The 20,174-nt window shown below is 41.7% G+C and overlaps 1 protein-coding gene across 1 annotated transcript in view; it reads right to left on the reverse strand.

The window, feature by feature from the left end:
• Positions 1-18,142, reverse strand: part of LOC118795984 (ubiquitin carboxyl-terminal hydrolase 13-like) — a 29,639-nt gene extending 11,497 nt beyond the window's left edge. Inside the window, exons 1-14 of the mRNA XM_036554808.1 lie at positions 17,992-18,142; positions 15,531-15,656; positions 12,765-12,825; positions 10,544-10,665; positions 9,040-9,182; positions 8,108-8,292; positions 7,910-8,004; positions 7,383-7,579; positions 6,891-6,962; positions 6,126-6,231; positions 4,229-4,354; positions 1,730-1,883; positions 1,090-1,264; positions 542-630 (exon numbers count right to left, since the gene is read on the reverse strand). Coding sequence (XP_036410701.1) covers positions 542-630; positions 1,090-1,264; positions 1,730-1,883; positions 4,229-4,354; positions 6,126-6,231; positions 6,891-6,962; positions 7,383-7,579; positions 7,910-8,004; positions 8,108-8,292; positions 9,040-9,182; positions 10,544-10,665; positions 12,765-12,825; positions 15,531-15,656; positions 17,992-18,102 — 1,762 coding nt within the window. The 5' untranslated portion in view covers positions 18,103-18,142. The remainder of the gene's footprint in view (positions 1-541; positions 631-1,089; positions 1,265-1,729; positions 1,884-4,228; positions 4,355-6,125; positions 6,232-6,890; positions 6,963-7,382; positions 7,580-7,909; positions 8,005-8,107; positions 8,293-9,039; positions 9,183-10,543; positions 10,666-12,764; positions 12,826-15,530; positions 15,657-17,991) is intronic.
• Between the last annotated feature and the right edge of the window lie 2,032 nt (positions 18,143-20,174).

Raw genomic sequence — 20,174 nt, forward strand, 5'->3', positions numbered from 1 at the left:
TGAATTCAAGTCCTTTATACAACTCATGACTTTAGACATTTTATTAACTAATGTAAAGAGTTGAAATTCTATCCCCTCAGAATGACAGGAATAGGTGTGAGGTGTGGAAGAATAGACGCACAGAGCTGTGTGCCATTGAAACCGGCTTGAGTAGAAATGTAGAATAGCTACAGAATATTTTATGAGATGAACAGGTAACCCAACCGGCCTTTTTCACCAGGTCTCTGTTCTCATAAACAATTAACCCCCATTAGGACATTTCAAGGCAAACTTCTGTAAGTCTGTTTTGTTAAGGTAAACTGAGAGCCTAATATGAAGATAGTGTTTCTCAGGATCTGACTTGCAGGATATGACTCTATTGTAGTGTAAGGCAGTCTGCAAGTGCCCCCTACTGGATGGTGGTGGCACTGCTTCCAAATGGATAAAGTACTTAGTAAAGTACAATGTGCTGTATTAGTTTCACTACAGAATTTTACAGTAGTTTCCAGTCATGGAAAAGACAAACACTCCTAAAAATAGTATCTGAATAAATGACACATACCTAATTTCTTGGGTATCCAATCCACCCCAAAAGTGAACTTTTTCACTTGTACAACCATATACTCAGGAAATGATGTAAAACGGGATGTCCTAGAAAATAATCAGTAATATATATTAACTTTATATTAAGTAGTCCTGAAACAATGATAGAACAATTTACAAAGCTCACTTGTGTCACAATTAGGGTATACATTTATGTATAATATGTAGTACATTTTCTCTATATTTTGAGGAAATAACCATTTAGTTTTCTGCAAAGAAGGGTTAAAGATTTTCAATTGAGAGATTGTTACCATTGAGGCTATTACTACTGTTGTTAATATTATTAAGCCACTTACCAATAACTATAATTTAATTTTTAGACCATGAGAGCTCACAAGCCTGGCGAATGGAATACAGTCAGTTGGGAGGCTGACACCGAACTGATTTACCTCACAATGCTGCATCTCTGACGCAGCGCTACAGCCCTGGGATTGTTCAGCGAATGATTGTCTTAATATCCCACCAACCCCTATCCCATAGTAGGCCTCAGACCAGGGACTTGCTTACTTGACTCCAGCTGACTTGGCCTGCAGTGCAGAGCTCCAGAAGTCTGGCACATTCTCAGGCTCCGTGAAGGCCTGCAGACAGGCAGTGAAGGGGATTTTGGCTCTCACTGGCTCCGGGGGCGCTGTCAGGTTCTCCTCCGCCTCCCTCCTCTTCTCTTCATATGCTATTAACTCCTCTGTAACAAAAAAAAAATATGGTTTTAATGTTCAGCATAGCAGCAACTTTCATCAATTTACAATTGAGCACATCAGCAATACCTGTTCAGTTCATTTCTTTACACAGTAATCAGTAATATGTGCTGGCGATCTTTGTTTCACTTTATTTGTACAATTCCAAGCCGACAATCCTCTGATGCCCAAGGCCCACAGGCTGATGTGACAGGAAACACATTGATGTGTCTGTCTTTCTGACACAAATCCTCACTTCACCTCATGCATGACTCAGTTTGGCCAAGTAAACATTCTCCCTCCCACAGATATTATTTCAAATACAAAAGACAGGAGACTATCCGGCAATCATAACACCTTCCCTCACTCTAAATCCTAAACCTCCTAGTAAACCCCACCACAACATGCAGCGAATCGCCACCAGGCCTGAGGCAGGAGTCATGCTGGCCGGCTCGCCCTCGCCCTGCCTTCACCTTTGTTGGTGGCAGCCTCCAAGGGGGCTGGCAGTCGCATACAGTAATCCACTCTCTGTGTGTAGCGGACCTTCCGGGACTGGCAACACTGGACCCTCTCCTCCACCAGGAAGCGGAACACATCACTGGGGTTCTCTGAGCCGGAGCTGTTCCTCTGCGGAGACACAGCCAGCGGTGAGAAACCAGCCTGACATGTGTGCTGCGGACACCTAGCACACTGCGATATCAGCAAACAGCCTGGGCTTAATGCGATGAAAAAATGTCAGTGGATTTACCACCAGAGGAGCTGTGGGGAACATGAAGTGAGGTACAGGAGTACTGTACATGGGTACAGTGGTACAGGAAAATTGAAAGGACTGGGGGGGTGGGGGGTGGGGGGGGGCTAAAGGAGAAAGAAAGTGGTCGATAAATTGTAGAACTTCCTACAGCGTGCCAGAGAAAACATGAGCACTGAAATCATTTGAGAATAACAAACACATTAATTACAACTGAATAGTGATAAAATGACTCAAACAGATCCATTCATCAGACAATAGAGAAAAGGCAGACCTCTTGAAATTTCTACTGTCAAATATAGAATTATCAGAAAATACTTATAAATAATCCAAAACATTAAATAATGCAAGGAGTTACACTGTAGGCTAGCTGAATAATTAATGGATGATCAGGGGTCAGTGAAGATGAAGCTCACTTTTAAGATGGATGAAATACTATAATTAAACATGTTCTCCCTACAGTGGGTGCTCTATCTTAAGAGGCAGCAGAAATACCCCTCAATAGCTCTAATAATACCCTCACCCTGGCGAGACTGTGAAATATTTGAGGTACTAGGGCAAAGAGGAAATGTGCTGATGGCAGAAAAAACACTGTGTGTCACAAGCCTGTTCAGTCTACACCCTTTGCTCAAAAGCCTCAGCAGAATCCATCAGAGCTGTCCATTTGCAGGAGGACAACAACAGCAGCAAGCCATTACAGAATAACACACATCACCAACTCTGATTAAACCAGAATTTCCATCAACTAGACACTGCAATACTTTTTTTTTCTTTCTGGGGATTATGAATATCTCCTCAGGATTCTTTCAAAACAATGATTGTGTCTTGAGCATTAACAGTTACATAAGTTCCCCTCCCTAAGAGCCCACTCCCAGCTATCCCATTGGCACCTTGCCCTCATTGCTCACCCAATCCCAGTTGCCCAATTATAGTACCTTTACCACACATCCCCCATATATCCAACCCTCCCTCTTCCCTCACAGTGCCAACCTGCCCTTTTCCCCCATTGTCTTATAACTGACTCACAGATGCATGGCATCCACTTTCTCTAGAATTTGTTTCCACACAGATCCACCCTAGGGGTATTTTAGAGTCATCACACAAAAAGAAAATGATACAAGCTGGATTCATGACATGCAAAGACTTTTTGCTGTGCTAGCTTGTTCCAGGGAAATCAGCAGGTTTCAGTCTGAGCATGCTTGCTGGTTAAAGAGGAAGCATTCTGTGCCATGGGTAACAGATAGGGAGCCTAAATTTAACCCACTGGGAAAAGTCACTTCAGAGCAGCAGTGTATGCTGTTTGTGCTATATATGTGTGTGTGTGTGTGTGTGTGTGTGTGTGTGTGTGTGTGTGTTTGTGCCCCAGCTGAGGGTGCCAGTGTTTCATAGAAAACCTTCACCTGAAGTCTCCTCAGCCACATAACTCAGGCCACAGCACAAAAACCAGGAACAGAAACAGGAGCAATTACCCTCAGGCTGATTTTGTTTTTTTAAATCCAGAGGTCATGGTACATTTTTCTTTTTCTCTTTTCTGCAAAATGTAAGCTGAACTCTAACCAGAGCCAGTTCTTTTCTATGATGGATCACGTCCACCTTTTTGAAATGATTTCATATACGTGTCATAGTCAAAACAAATATATTGATATTTTCTTTATTTGATTGACCCTCCCATTAAGTTACAGTTTGTGTTGGTCTCTGAAAAAAGAATGTGTTTGATTTACCAGACATTTATAATTGAGCCTTGTAAGGGCCATTTACCTGGTGTGCGCTTGGTACATCCAATCAAACATGTGATCTATATATTTTTATGAGATATTTCTGTAATGTTGTATCCTGCCAGGGGGCTACACTTGTAAATTAGATTATGAGCTAACTCTAGACCAATGCATCATATACGTCAGCATCCATGCTAAAAATTGTACATTGTCCCTGCCAAATATAGGGACATATTAATTAATAACCTCTTTCCCTGGGCTACATTTCCAAAATGACTGATTGCAGAGTACATAAAGTTATAAATTAAGTATATCTAGTTAAGTATATAGTACACAGTATATCGGTACACATGTTAAATGAAAAAGTAAGGCCTCATACTGACATTTTTCAGCAAACTCTTCTAGGTGCTGCTCAAGGCAGGTCACAAAAACAGTTGAGAGAGATTAAAAAGTAGAACATCTACTTGAAATAATGAATGCTTTCTCATATGAAAACATGCCATACACACCTCCACTAGGTTGATCAGGTGTAGGAAGAACTCATGTGCATCCTGTTGCCTAATGGAGGAGAATTCCGGATGGTCTTTACTGACCAGGGCTTTGAACATCCGCGGGGACACCCCTTTCTGCTGGTGCTGGAACGAGAGCGACAGACACTTTGAGAAAACCTATAGCAGCAGGGCTATGAGAACAGCAGTATGATACCAAGTCAAATTGCTCCTAAGGAATCACTATTGGGCACTATGTGAACACTATGACATTAGACAATGCTACTCCTACAGGTTTCTGTTGGACTCTATGAGCCCATTAGAATGGGAATTGTTATGAATTGTGTCAATGCTAATACCAATCCTTTTGTATGTGTGTAATTTATCGCCCTCCTCTCCAGCCTGATGCTCACTTTCAGTGCTGTTAAGCTGTTCAGAACCTAGACTCCTGTAGAACCTGTATAGTACTGCTTTCACTGTAAAATGTATTTGAATGTATCTTGTATCTTGTAGCTTTGTATGTCAGTCTGAATGAGCGCATCAGCCAAATAATAAACAACATACTCATCAATTATCACTTTTAATATGGACTAAAAGGAATGACATGCATGGGCCTGAGCGTTCCACGAGGTGCAGGTAATATGATGCATATTTATCAGTAATGTTATGACCTTAATAATGGAAGGAAAGGTCACAGGTGCCTGTTAAAGTGTCCTGACTGATGGGATGAGTGAATGGGTGTTTTGCCTACACGTTCAGCAGAGCCAGACCACACACAATACTGTATAATGAATGCAGATTCACTTGCAGATGCACAGCTCCCATGCAAACAGGCGCTTAGAATGTTATTTAAGGTCTCCTCAACCATGCAGCTTATCACCACATAGAAAACACAGTAACCATCACAGCTTCAGGGGGGTGCTCATGAACTATACTGTCTCATATTTATAAATCTCACACCTGATCAACAGTCAAATGCATGGCTTATACAATGTAAATGTATGAGGCCAGATATCTAGTTATTCTAGGTATTCTAGATATACTCTAGGTATGAAACCATGAAAACTGTGAATATCACGTGAAAACAGAGAAAACTCCTGCTTTCTTTGGGTAAAACCACTGTTGCATGTGTGAAGTTCCCTTTTTTCTTAATATCTTAATGCCCAATACTTCCATATGCCAATAATCATTTTCTGTGATATCACAAATAAGGTTAAAGACGATGACTTTTTTCCCCACTAGAACTCATATGTCCAATTCTCCCTGTATGTCCAAAAATTGTGACAGAGTTGCACTGACTTCAAACACCCAAAAAGAGAGAACAGCACTGACTCAAGAGACTCAAACAGCATCAGTTAATGAAGTGACAAAAAAACAGAGCACCAGTGACCTGAGTGACTCAAAGTAAGAGTGCAAATGGCTCAAGAGACTCAAACACAGGGCACCAGTAAGTCGAGTCACTGAAAGTGAGAGCAATAGTTACTCATGAGAGTCAAACAGAGAGAGCAGCAGTGGCTTCAGAGATTCATACAGAAGCGATGATTCAACTGACTCGGGCAAAGAGCAGACGTGACTCAACAAAGCCAGGCAGAGAGAGCAGCAGTGACATCATCAATGTCATTCTCCTCTTCCTTGCCCTCAAGCAAGTTAAGGGGTAAAAGTGTGGAATCCCAAAGAAACAGCCACCCACCTCTGCCTGTGGATTTTCCAATGAAAGGATCAATAAAGACTATCTTCAAACTAGAAATAAGGACCTCAGTTTCAAAAACTATCAGCAGGTTCAGGAGAATACATGCGTAATGATACAGTAAACAGCATAGCCTAGCTTGTCCGTTTGGAGATAAAGGAGTCCACAGCCTCAGGGTCAGCTTTCAGCCAGTGTTTCCATGCTTATCCCCAGACATCACGCTGGACATACCCAGTCCAATGCTTTGCGTTCCTCTTTCATCACCTGTTCTATGAGCTCAGATTTCACTGGCGGTTTGGAGTACTGGCCTGAGAGCAGTGCATGGCCAAGTTTCGCCCTGGAGGGAAAAAACAGACACAACAAAACAATGATCCTTCCAAATGACAAGTGGAATCATACCTTCTAGTTCCTTCTCTACAAGCCAGAATCATCTATTGTAGTTCATTCAATCCCAACAAGAGTACTTTGTTTCCTTCCTCCGGCCTCATAAATAAACTCCAGATTCATGTGACATTTTGCATCTCATAGATCACTGGTGTCACACTAATTTCCTGGAAGACACCCTGCATGCTGGTTTTTCTCCACCCACAGTTCTTAGCTACATAACAAGACTGATCACTTAACCTGTTTTTGCATGCTTTGCAAATGATAAATCATAACCCCAGACAGTGCATGTTGCCCTTTGCCGAATAATTATTTCACAGTTGTATATTCTGGTAAATGTATAGTTCCAGGTGTTTATGGTGAATTTCTCAGCTGGACCAATGAACCCATGGGACACCTGTAGGCTTAAAAACCAGCAAACATGTTACATGCCAGGAACTGGTATTCACACTTTCGTAATCAGCGTATGTCTATCCCACCCCTTGCGTAATGCACACTGGAAAACATGCTTTTTACAACATCACTTGCTGGTTAAGCAAACATTTCAGCAGATCTTGTTTCGTTTAAATGTGAAATAAGTTCCTGGCTCCGGACAGCTCTGCATGCACTTACATCTGTGTGCCAAAGTCCTGTGTGGGATCGAGGGGCGAATAATCATAAATCCGCTGAAGATTCCCCACATACCTGAGAGAGAAAAAAAGATGGGAACACATTCAGAGACACGTTAACCAGGACTGTGAATTGATAATGCACCACGCCATTCATCGTTCCTTTCATTTTGTTTTGAGAATTAAACAAGCACAAGTTGTTTTGTGCTGACAAACACTGTCATCTAAATCTACACTCATATTGGAGTATTTATATTCAGAGTGAGCATGTTGTACTTGTTACAGTGATAGCAGGTTTCCAGCTTTGTACGCCAGTGGGATCAGTATTTGAACACATTAGATGATTGTGGACTCAAGTGAAATCCCTCCTTATGCATGCTGGTCTGAGGTGCCTGTTTCCCAGGTACTATTGTACCTATTGCACCTATGTAAGTTGCTCTGGATGAGAGCTTCTGCTAAATGCCAATGACGTAATGTAATGTATTGTAATACTCACATCCTCTGGAATTCCGGGATACTGAAGAGGACCTGCATAACAGTTCCCAGGTAGCAGCTGTTCCCCAGGTTCTTGATTCCGGTGTACCCAGAGCCATACACAGCCTTGAGTTTGTGGCCAGACTCCTGGATCACCTCCCACTCCCTCGCACGCAGGCGCATCTCATTATCTGAGTGGCCATTCTGCGTCTGTACAGACTAGAGAAGTATAGCAACAGGTCCATCATTTCCAAAGCACTATGATGTGCCTCTTCCTCAGAATAAACAATAACACAACTGGAAAGAACTCTGTTAGCCACTCTCTTGGGATTTGAGGCTATGAGTTATAATCCAAAGAATAAAACCAGACAGCATGAAAAAAGAAAAGTTGTAACTTGAGTTAAATTAAACGATTTATGCACAAACCTCTGCCTCTGTATGCTCAATTCAAGATGATTCAATGATTTCAAAGTAGCTCTCTCTGTGGTATTTCACCAATGTGCAGTTGGCAAACGTAGTGATTCTTGAAGACATTCAAGGAAAACCTACCTTTTGAATCTGCAATACGTCTATTCCAAAGTGTGCAAGGTGATTTGCTAGTCGTGGGTTCAAAACTGCCTCCTCTTCATCAAACGAATACACATCTGAAAGGAGAATCGTGGGCCACGGATTATTTTTCACGATGTACTATGATTTAAAATTAATGCACAAGGCTGTCGATGCTCAATGCGTGGCTGTAAAAATGACCTGCTCCATCTGGTGTGATGCTGTCCAGTCTGACTGCCAAGGGGGAGTTTGTCTCCCTGTAGTGCTCCAGTGCATGTCCGTTGCCCCCAGTGCCATCACAGAACCACTTCCCACAATGCACTGCTCCATCTGTCAGGTTCAGCCACAGGTTCTCTCTCATCTCACATTTGGAGCACTTCCAGCCACTGATAAGAGAGGATCCAATCAAAACCTATTACATTGTGACATCAGGTTTCAACCATTCACATTTTCCTTAAAAATGCAGGGCCCTGTGGATTACATTGTTAAATGGGCATTATTTGATCAATCCAGCAGATCATTTCATTTCTAATAAAAACAACTGTTTCATATTAATGGAACCACTCCACTAAAGTTTATGTAATATATAAATGGCAAAAAGTGTAAACTGCATCACCTCAGTCATAAGCACATTTTCAAACTAGCATATACACAACATTTCTGTGAATTATGGTTCTGTCAGATGTGTTCCAGGCTATATGTTTTGTCAGTTTTATGCTAAATCCTTGGTCTACACTACACAATCCCCAAAATGTAATAAACCAGAAATCAAATCAATGATTGGTTGTTCCAACCCAAAGATGGTAGGTAGTTTAAATACAGTGGAGATATAATGCAAAGCTCTAGTTATTGCACCTATGAACACTAAACCCTTAATGACATATGGGAGAAAACATTCAAGCATCAAGAATGCTCCAAAGACTTTGGCATTCTTAATTTTAAACGCAAGGAACAAGATCCACAAGCATGTGACAAGCCTCTGAAATGAACAGTTAAAAAAAACAGCGATTGAGGGCCCAAAGTATGGAAGAAATCCAGGAATTTCCAGGTTTTTTTAACTTACACTAGCACGTTAATGGTCACATGACCTGACCCAAGTCAAGATCCAGGCCACGGCCACAAGGGCGTGTTACCTGGGAGGGATCCGCACCCCATTTTCCTGCTGCCGGAGTGTCCTGGCATGCCTCGATACCTGAAGCTCGTCGTCCCAGGATATGGTTTCCTGTTTTCTGTAGGGGGATGCGGCATTGAGCACAGCGTCACATGCTATCGTTACCTATAGAGGGGAAAGGGGAGGCGGGTTAGGGTGACAGGGGACACATTGGAATTAATCCTGTGCTCACCCTACTTGACAGGGTGAGCACAGCCACGTTGGTGTCATTCGGACACCAGGCGGGCTCACTTTCAGCTTACCAGTGTTAGTGACAGTCTAAGCATAAGAATTACATTTTTCATGGAACTGTGTGGCTTTTTAACTGAGTGACCTGAACGAATCCATCATGTGGTTCACAGAATTATGCCAATTTAGTCTGCCTGTTAGAGAAATGGCAAAGACACACTGAGGTCTTCGAAAATTCTTACCTCTGAAAGTTCTCTTAGGATGAACACATGATAAAAAAAACAGCTGCTACAGCTGTGTTATAATGCCTTGCTTTATGTATGTAATGTCAGTTTAATTCATATTAATTCATTGTTATATATGTATAAAACTACGTTTTTGCAGGAATAATATTCCTGCTGTGAACTTTGTAAATGTATCACCTACATTGTTTTTGTCAGCAACATCTCATCCAGACATGCTAAATATAGTGTTAGTTTGTTAGTGATCATGTATCAGGTTTCTTGGAAGTAACCAGTGAAAACAAAGAAGCAAAATGAACCGCCAAAGAATGATATCAACACATCCAGTATTCCATGTCAGCGCATTAGACATGATAGTAGAATCTGCGGTTAATGGTACATGTTAGATTGCATGCCAGACTAAATGCATACAATACTTTAACACAGCAGATGAATTTACTCAAATCAGACTGCTGGAAATCATAGCACCATGACTTCACTGATCAGTCAGAAACAACTCTCTGGATATTAAAATGTCTGAAGAAGGTGGGCATTGCGAACCCTTTACCGAGTGTTTGTAAAACTATATTCCATCAGTAGTTTGGTTCATGCCTGGCAATCTTGTACAGATATAGTTTCCAAGTTTTGTGGCTACACTTTACATACAGCGTATGCCAACCATGTCTTATTTTTCAATGGTGGAAATAATTTGATTTCCTTTTTCACTATGTATGCACAGAGAATGATCATTATTTAGATATTATGTGATTCAGTGCAATCGAATTTAAAATATAATTAATTTTTTATGAAATGCATTCCTTTATAGGTATGTCACAGTCATGATCGTATTCTTTCATATCTGCATGAGCCAATGTAGATATCAGACCTTCAGAGAGAAAAGTTGAATCTTGGTGAATATTTAACAAAGAATTATGGGACAAACAGGAAATACAAGAGTGTGCTATGCTACATAATCATTGATTCCGCTCCACACTGCAATGACTCACAGCAGGCATGCTCGCTAACACACCCCCAGCATGCATGGCAAGTGGGAAGTGTCAGCACACACTCACTGACCAGTGCAGGCAACTCCTCAATGTTTGGTAAGGGGATCTCATGGTGCTCTGGGAATATGACAAGTTTGGCCTCGTCTTCGTATTCATAATCATCTCCGTTAAAATCACGGTTAAGTTCTAAATCTTGAAGAAAGGAAGCAGAAATTTTGTTACTCAGGCATTGTGAATGCTACAGCATCCAGCGCAGGGGGCACACAGGCAGCTTAGGAGATATGTTTCTTGACTCATGGCCAGAGGGATTTATTTCTGACCTTCTAAAGGGGGGTGGGGGGGGGGGGGGGGGGCAGCTGGTCACTGTTGTTGAACCCATGAACACTGCACAGTATATGATCAAAAGTGCTCTTATAAACATCCACCTGTATCAATGGAATGATGACCAAGGTTGTCACCTTATCTTTTCTATTTCTACATGCTGGAAACAGATATGTTCCCCAAACCAGGCTGTACTATATTGAACCTCTAGACTTCTAGGTGTACAATTTCCTATAATGTTCTGTATTGCATATTTCAAACTTATTCACCAAAAGGATACAAATGAATCATCGCTTACAAGCAGAGTAGATCAGATGACCACACACAAGACCTTATGGGATTCACGTGATGAGTATCTGGGTATTAATACCAATCTGAATATCACTTTGAACTGAGGGACACACTAAGTAAAAATATACAGCTAAGGGTAAGAGAAAAAAAAATAGGCTACTGACAGCTACACAGCTGACCTTCCAAAACTAAAATTTACAAGAGCAGGAACTCCCACTAATAATCTGACAGCACTGTTCTCAGATGCAGTCATCCTAACTGTGTGTGCCTTTGTTCAGTGAAACTGAACAGTGAAGGGGCTCGGCATTTCCATGACGTAAGAGAAAGGTTATACCCTGGTGAAACTGACAAGTTGCTGCGAGCGTTCCTCCTTTGGACGCTGTCCTAATCACAAACAGGTGGGAAGGGAGCCCAGATACTGTGTACACCCCCGTCGTCAGGCATCACGAACAACAGGCCCCGACGGCGCCCGCATCTGCAGGGCTGCGTCATGGTCGACACTGGGCGGCCCCAGGCGTCCGGCGGAGGTCACGTGGGGACCGGGAGGAAAGGGGAGGGGAGCGGAGGAGCCCCCCAACACTAAACACCCACTCCACCTCTTTGAAGACGGGGCACGGTGTGAACTGGTGCCACCATCAGCAACGGTGAAGTCCACCTGGCCTGCCCTCCTCACGTCACCTCTCCAACAGCAGATGTGTGTCAGCAGGAGTCGGAGGGTGGGGGTGGTGGGTAGTGGGTAGTGGGGGGGGGGTTTGACAGAATACAGCAGCTGACTGAAGTGAAGAGACAGGCGGAGGGTTTGGGGGGGGGGGGGGGGGGAGCTGGTCTGTAAACCAACCCCCGCGGCTAAAGCGAGAAGAAGGCCCCGGCCAGGGCATGTGGCACTTTGGATTTAGAACGGTTACGGAGTGAATATACAAATAAATAGGCTAAATTTAGCTGCCAAAAGGGGGGAGGACAGTGGGCGCTCAGCATGGGAATCCGTCACTTTGCAGATACAGTAGCAGGGGAGCCGGGACTTGTCATCTAGTGTGGCTGCCATGTGACAGACCCACCTGTTGTGTACAAACAACAGCGTTGCGACACTGGACTGCCTGTGGCTAAAGAAAGGCTCTGATCCAGGTTGAATGACTGGCAACGGGCAGATGAAGAGCCCTCAGGAAAAGGTCTAAACAATCAATTAATCTGGAGGTATGGCGCGTGAAAACTTGACAATTACATCTCTATTAAATCTAACTGCAATGGACTCTGTGCTTAACTTGGCGTTAAGTAAGCATGTTTTTGTAAAGTTCAGTGATGAGTGACCTCATAATGTTAGTGGTAAATGGAAAAAGTGAAACTTGGTTTCAATTTGCTACACAAAGTAAAGGAAAAGAATACCATAGATAAGTCTGAAAAAAGCCTAATCTCCATAGGGAGGAACCAGAAGAGCTCCAACAGCTGTTCTCAGTATCATCATTTAACAGGTGCATCTGATCACAATATGAAACAAACCTTGAGTTTTCTGGTAAAAAAAAAAAAAAAACAGATGTATTTGAACACAAACCCCAGGGAAAGTATGTAACCTGTACAAAAAACTTTGTACATCCAACCAAACAGTTAAATGTTCTCTGGGACTTTCCATGAGAGTCTTTTCAAAGTGTGTGAAAGGAGAGCCCAAACGCTTATTTTAATCTTACCTAAGAAAACCTTCCCGTTCCTCTTCCGTGTCACAGCACCCCCTGCAGCACCCGTGGCTTTCTGTGAGGAAAAAGCAATTGACAACAGAACTTAAGCATCATATCCAATGGCAATACTTTGCAAGCAAAGACTTATATATATATATATATATATATATATATATATATATATATATATATAAGTAAAGTATATATATAAAGTGCATAATTTAAGTACTCTCTAAAACCATCACATTTACTGTGATAAATGTGACTGAATAATAAAGGAGAGATACGTTATTGGTTTACCGGATGCCCTATTTGTATGAATTCATTCAAATAGGAATTTTAGTAAAACATTTCAGGAAAGGTATCTTTATGAAGGGCAGAACAGAAGTGTCCCACCAGAGATTCAAACCTGAAACCTTGCGTTTGTAAGTCATGTCCTAACCACCAAGTACCCGTTGCAAGTAGTTCAATATTCTTAATTTACACATTTCATTCCAATAACTCCCAATGTCAAAATTCAACACAAGTGCCCAACCTTGCATGTGATGCACAAGAGGTCAACTATGAATTATCATAAAATAATGTTGAAACAATTTTAATATTATAATACTTTCAGTCATTGCTGAAATTGATATAAACTGATACCGAAACATACATGAAACAGGGGTGGCAAACCCCTTTTCTGAGGAGCCTGGTTCAAGCTCACTTTTGCTCTTGTCTTTGCTGTTAAGTACTTGCTTCCCATTGATTCACCCAGTTTGACATTGTTAACATTCTTGGAAATGACAAATCCTAGGAAGCATTTTCAGAAATGCATTGTTGTAAATCAACTCTGCATATTAACTAATTAGAGCAATGAAGCCAGGGGAATTACTTAAAAGGTAAACTATTCAGCCCTCAGCCCTTCAGGAGATGGGTTGTGCTATTGTACTATCGTACATATTTTACAGGTTACTGTAAGCTTAATTCATTGGAGGGGAAGGAGAAATGGCAGCAGGAGAAATAGCAACTGACTTATGGTGGGGACATGGTTTATAAAGGAATCTATCAAACCAACAATATAGGCTCATCCCTCAGTCACCGGTCTGACAGCAGCTCCTTCAAACAAGAAAGAAAAAACATTTACAAGCTCACACACAATCAGCTGATGTGTGAGAGCAGTGGACACAGAAAGCAGAAGAAACATAGCCAGCTGCTTCTGAATGGCTGCAGTCATAAAAAGAAAAGCAAGTAAAAGAAAACATGACTGTGAGCCATTTACAGCTCAAATTCTCAAGAGTCAAAGATCCAAGTTTAAGATACCGTGAAAAGCGATCATTCAACATGGATGCAAAGTATGGTAGCAGACATACAGTCTTCATTTCATGCTCCATCTCAGTTCAGAATACAGCCTACATACATTCACAAATTTCCCTCCAGTAACAAACTGCAGAAAAATGGGTTGCTGCATTTAAATGAGCAGACTCAGCTACCGACTCAGAAACATGTGTCTGCAGCAGCAAACAACCCAGGTCTCCCTGAACATCTGGAAATTTCTGCGTCTGATCCAGATTCTGTGCTTAAGTCCAAATGTCCTCCCTGATTTGAAGCAGTGAGTCCAAATGACTGGAAATTTCTGCACCTGATCCAGATTCTGTGCTTAAGTCCAAATGTCCTCCCTGATATGAAGCAGTGAGTGCAAATGACTGGAAATTTCTGCACTTGATCCAGATTCTGTGCTTAAGTCCAAATGTCCTCCCTGATTTGAAGCAGTGAGCAGAAAATGTGTAACTGAGCATCGAGCTGAAAAATAGTGTAAAATGGAAGCACAGCAGTTTTTGTGTACACAGAGTGCCTAGTGCCTATATCCCCTTAATGGGAATATATTTGTTCTTCATATCAATGTATACATATAGCCAAAACAATAATCCATTTATCTGTACAAGCAACATTTCTTTATATCATAGAGCTTAGAGGGTTCCAAACAATGACCCACAAGATTAATGCTAATGTGCACCATACTAAATTCTCATAATACCTAACAATGACAATTGAATAATATTGTACTAATAATAATAATATTTCAGATTTCACTCTGAATTTGGACTGATCAAGTACTGGGTGCCAGACATTAGATATACCCATGTTCCGAAGGTGGTGTTCACATTAAGTCTGAACAAGAGGGTGGATCCATAACTTCCATGACAAGATTAATTCATGACAAGAATTAATCTGAATTGGTCTATCAATGTTCCCAACACCGCACTTTGAGAAAACACACATATACATGCGCGTACTCAAATACACATGGATTGAGCATGTACAGACACGCATACATGCATATACAAGTGTATGCGCATACGCTTACACACTCAGTGCGTGAGAACTTCAGTTATCCAGCTAGCAAAAGATCAAAATGAGCTGGGTTATGAAAATGCTTCCTCCTCCTCAGGAATTTTCAAACTTTACTTCAAAGTGCCTACAAATCCATTTTTCAAATAGCACTGCTACACTTAGAAAGTATCGGAGGGCAACTGCTGCTTTGGTGAAGAGTCAAGTGCAATAATTATCTGTCTAGGCTTATATTTCATCGGTAAATCCCCTTCCCCAAATAACACTGGCAATGACCCCAAGCGGAATTGTTCATCAAAAATAAACCACTATTGGCACTGCCCAATTGTATTTTCTTTTTTTTAAGACAACTCAAGTAAGAAAGTCCAAAAACCATTTGCATTAAGACATAAAACAGTCAAGCATGGTCAACCACGGTTTAAAGAAACGTTTCCTCTGGCCCCATACCTCTTTAACGGTGCGTTTCAAATGCATGTACACACTCTGTCCGGTTTTGCGGAAATGCCTCTCCACGTGCTCTCTCCCAAAGCCTAGGAACGTGCTCATGCATACGTAGAGGCCTCCCTCGGACTCCTGGGAACAGAGGAAAATGGGAAGGATCAGACAAACAGCAAGTACACTAACAACCTACAGAGAGCTCTGAACGCTGCTCCAACTCCAACAGGCCCTTTGAGTCACATCTTTGTGTCAGACCTGGTGGGACTCAAATAAAACAATGTGGGGCCATTTTTACTCATGGATCCTTGTTAAATGGATACCTTTACACCCCTGGAGCAGGAGGGAGTGTCCAGCTATGGGTCCCTCCAGCAGCCATGACAGTGCATAGCCAGACAGTCCAGATTATGTCATAGATAGATCACCCAAGAACCAAGATACTGTTTACCTGTTTAGAGACAACAAACTCTCCTCCTTCCTGGCCTGACTAGGAACTCAGACTTTGACTGAGGGAGATCATAATACTGAACTTTTAACTCAAGAATGCAGGAACAGGCTTTCAGATGTAAAGTGTTCAGTCTAGCATTTTGGTTGGACCATAACAATATTTTAATAGGAGTGTCACAACCCGTCTTCCACGCATTCTGTCCTATGTGTGAGTTTTATTCAACAGCCACTGCATTGCTCACTGGTCCCTCACTCCCTTCTGGCCCCAGATCAGTGGTAAGCTAGTGAATGTTCCATGTGACGCACTGAGAGCTGGTAAGAGATCAGCAGGGAAAACAGTGACAGGGCCTCCAGATGGTGCACAGGTGCCTTACAATCACATGGATGTAAATATAAACTGTGCCTCAGAAAGATGTAGCAGGCAGAAAAGGCAGAAAAAAAGACACTCTATGCTCAGGAACCCAAGCTCTGTTTTTCTATACTGAGGCATAGGGCATACATGGTGTTCTGCAGCTGATGAATCTGATGAAATTAAGCTGCTGCTGTATTATTGCAAAGATAGACATGGTTTTCCCACTACATAGCCGTTTAAGCCATGGAGGTACTGGAGGTACACATGCCTGCCTCTGTTTCCATCCTTGCATTGAGAGGTTGATACACCCTGTGGCGAATGAACTGGGTGCAATTTGTGGCACATGCAGAGCAAGTAACACCTGGATTTAAGTCATGAAGTTTAACAGGACTTTTTGTGAAAGTCAATTTTTTGCATTTCTGTGCAATAACAATTTCTTGACAATATTTATTTTTGTACATTTCAAAGAGTGTACATTTTTTCAACAAGGGTGCTCATTAAATGCCTCACATATTTCTATCTGACTTACAATCCTAAATGGTTGCAAACATCCTCTTTTCCCTGATTGTTTTAATGGGTATAATAGAGTATTAATACATAGCTAGGTGAATGAATGAAATGAAAATTGCTCCCAACAGAATAAAATGTAATTTAGCCCACAATCTGCTACAATCTAACAAAATGGAGTAATCTCAATGTAACAGTTAGACTAGTCTAGAGAGATCCAGTGTACCAAATTAGACACAATCATTCACCTGGCTACAAAAAGGCACATGCCGGTTTGCATCCTGTTAAAACATAGCAACGCATTTACTTATAGAAAATGGTACTGACACACAATATCTTCAATCTACATTTGGGTGTAGGCCTCATAAAATCTGATGACCCCCAAGCAGTTCGGTGTATGACACACGAGCTGCAACAGCGAAGGGACAAAAATAGCCCGTCCCAACATGTCGAGCCCAACATAGCTGAGTCACTTTTAAATTTGTTTTAAAACGAAATAAGAAAAACTAAAAGGTGATGCAGTCTTCTAACATAAATATTTCGAATTAAGAAATAAAGCAGCTATAAAAAAAAAATTGTATAATAATTGTATTAATGGTTTCTCGGTCTCCAATTCACTGCGCCTGTCACCGATTTCTCTTACTGAGCGCAGTTTGAGTGCAATAGTACAATAGTGTATTCGGAATGTCCTGTGCATATCCAGTTTGCGTAAGGTTAACAAAAATTTGGTTGTCTATTGTGAATTAGTTTTGAAATTACAATGCACATCTATAGCTTTCTCTTGTAGCCTATATCTGATTAAAAACAAAGGCGCAACAATAATTGTAGGTGCATATTGGAATGAAGGAAGACTATAATAACACAAGTACATCACCAGGTGCGAAATCCTTTTTTCCTCTATTCAGGCAGAGTTTGGTTAAGGATTGACATCACCACATTTTGACAGAAACACGTTTGTAAGGTGGACTACGGTCCACGCGGAAATGCAAACATCGTGTTTTTCACTAATAACTATTACAGTGCTTTGGAGTCTCGATCAGGATCGTAAAGAACAGTGAGTGGTACCAGCTTGAGTCCCTCACTCAATGCACAGCTACACACGTGTGTTTGTTAGGACAGCTTACAGGTGGCCATGCGACACGGACTCGTGTTAAGGCAAGGACTTACGGGAGAATCGTAGGAAAAGGCACATTCACTCTTGAAAACCCTGTCTCCTGTTCTGGGAACTCTGATGGTGGGCATATAAGGGACCAGCAGCTCTCCTAAATCTGCAGCCATCTTCGCATTTCCTACTTTCCAGGCCTTCGCTGCTGCAGCCTCAGAGAGCAACAGAGCACTGAGCAAGCAGCCCGGGCGGAAAGTTAAGCATATGATGCTATTTATAAATCTCCCGGCCCCGGCATTCCTGCTTGATCCCAGGAAAGTGACGCCTGCAGACATGAGGGGACGGAAGGAGGGGGGAAATTGCATGTCGAACACGTACTTGCAACATTGGATTGGAATAACCGGTGTATACAGGACATCCTGGCGGGATTATTGAATCAGAATGTGGGAAAAATCTATTACTACCCATAAAGTTTTGCCATTGAAGTCCTGAGGATTGTTTACCAAGGTTTAATTGTACAAAATAAATTTCTTTTACTTATAACTGGGGCGGCAGTGTAGCACAGTGTTAAAGAGCAGGGCTCATAACCAAAAAGTTGCTGGTTCGATTCCCTGCTGAGGCACTGTTGCTCTACCCTTGGACAAGGTACTTAACCCTGAATTGCCTCTGTAAATATCCAGCTGTATAAATGGATAACATGCATAAATTGTAACCTATGTACATAGCTCTGGATAAGACAGTCTGCTAAATGATAATAATGTAATGTAATAATGTAAAAATACATATACTGAAGAGATCTACTGGACATCCTGTGATACTCAACAAACCGCACACCTTGTAATACTCTCAATGCTCTGTATCATAGTTCTCCTCATCTCATTGAAGAAATAAGTTACCTGAACAGAAATCTAATTTGGTAAGTATAACAATAAATTAATTTGAGAGGAAACTGTTGCAAGAGATGTATCCAATATACAGGACTATCAGGTATTAAGGGCTGAAGCAGCGTGAAAGCTAGCAGAGTCTAATGTGTTACAGTGCCTGTGTTACAGAGAGTTTATCAACCCATTTCACACAATGGGTGCAAGCCTGGCAGTATGAGTGCCCCCGCTGGGAATGTGTAGGTGTGCTTAATAAAATGAAATAAAAAATCGTATGCAATGGGGATACTCATTCATATGTCACTCCTGACAACATACATTCTGAAAACATCTGATATGACAAGGTTTTACACCAAAATTGGAGATGAGGCCATAGAAGGTTAATGTAGCAGAATTCCACCTGGGACATCAACCCACAATCATTCCATCAAGCCAACAGCCTGTAAAGCTACCAATGCAACTGTACTCTGATTGACTCAGCCAAGATAAGTCAAAATCGTGCATGTATCTCCTACTACATACCTATCTACATACACAATCATACTGACAGACAGGTGCAGGTCTACCCAGAGGTGCCAGGTGTGCCCCTGCAGGACAGGCTCCGGAAGGTTATTTATGAACTGTAAATGAACTCTGCTTCTTCACAACCAATCAACATAATCACTGGGTAGCACATAACATTCAAACCTGAACACCTATAAATGAACGCCTGTTTATAGTCTGACAGGAAATACATAACTCATGTGTGTAAAAAATAGAATTTACATGCCCTAGCTTCCATGACCTCTCAAGTACTGGCAATAAAATTCACATCATGCTGTCAAGCACTGGAGCTTGCAACAAAGCTGCCAACTCCTCAGAGCAGAAAGTCTCCATATCAACAGTTGCCTGTTCTAGACAGAGGGGATGAGACTGAAGTGGAGCAGAGACTTCTGTAATAATTGTCTGTCAGGTTTAGAAACTCTCCCCCTGGTCAGCACATCAGTATTTGTCTCTGGGGCTGAGAGAGGCAAAAGTATCTCATTTTACAGTATGCATGTTTATTACAGGTTTTAACAGTCAGATATGAATAAAACACATGTCCCAGGTTAGTTTATTTTGAAATGTAAAAAAAAAAAAAACAGCCCTCAATACATACATGCCACTTGGCCGCTGTAAAATTCTCTATAGAGAGGGCGGACACAGCTGGTGAAGGATTTCTAAGCCCAGTGGGCCACCCAGCGTCTGGAAGAGCAGAGCACCTGGAATGCATTAGCCACGAAAGATTGATATTAATATTCAATTACTCTAATCGTATGTATTTAGACAGTTTATCCTGTTTTCGAAGAATAACTCCACAGTAAGGTAGGCGCTTAAAATTGAAA

The sequence above is a fragment of the Megalops cyprinoides genome, chromosome 20 (assembly GCF_013368585.1).
Source record: "Megalops cyprinoides isolate fMegCyp1 chromosome 20, fMegCyp1.pri, whole genome shotgun sequence".
Classification (NCBI taxonomy): domain Eukaryota; kingdom Metazoa; phylum Chordata; class Actinopteri; order Elopiformes; family Megalopidae; genus Megalops; species Megalops cyprinoides.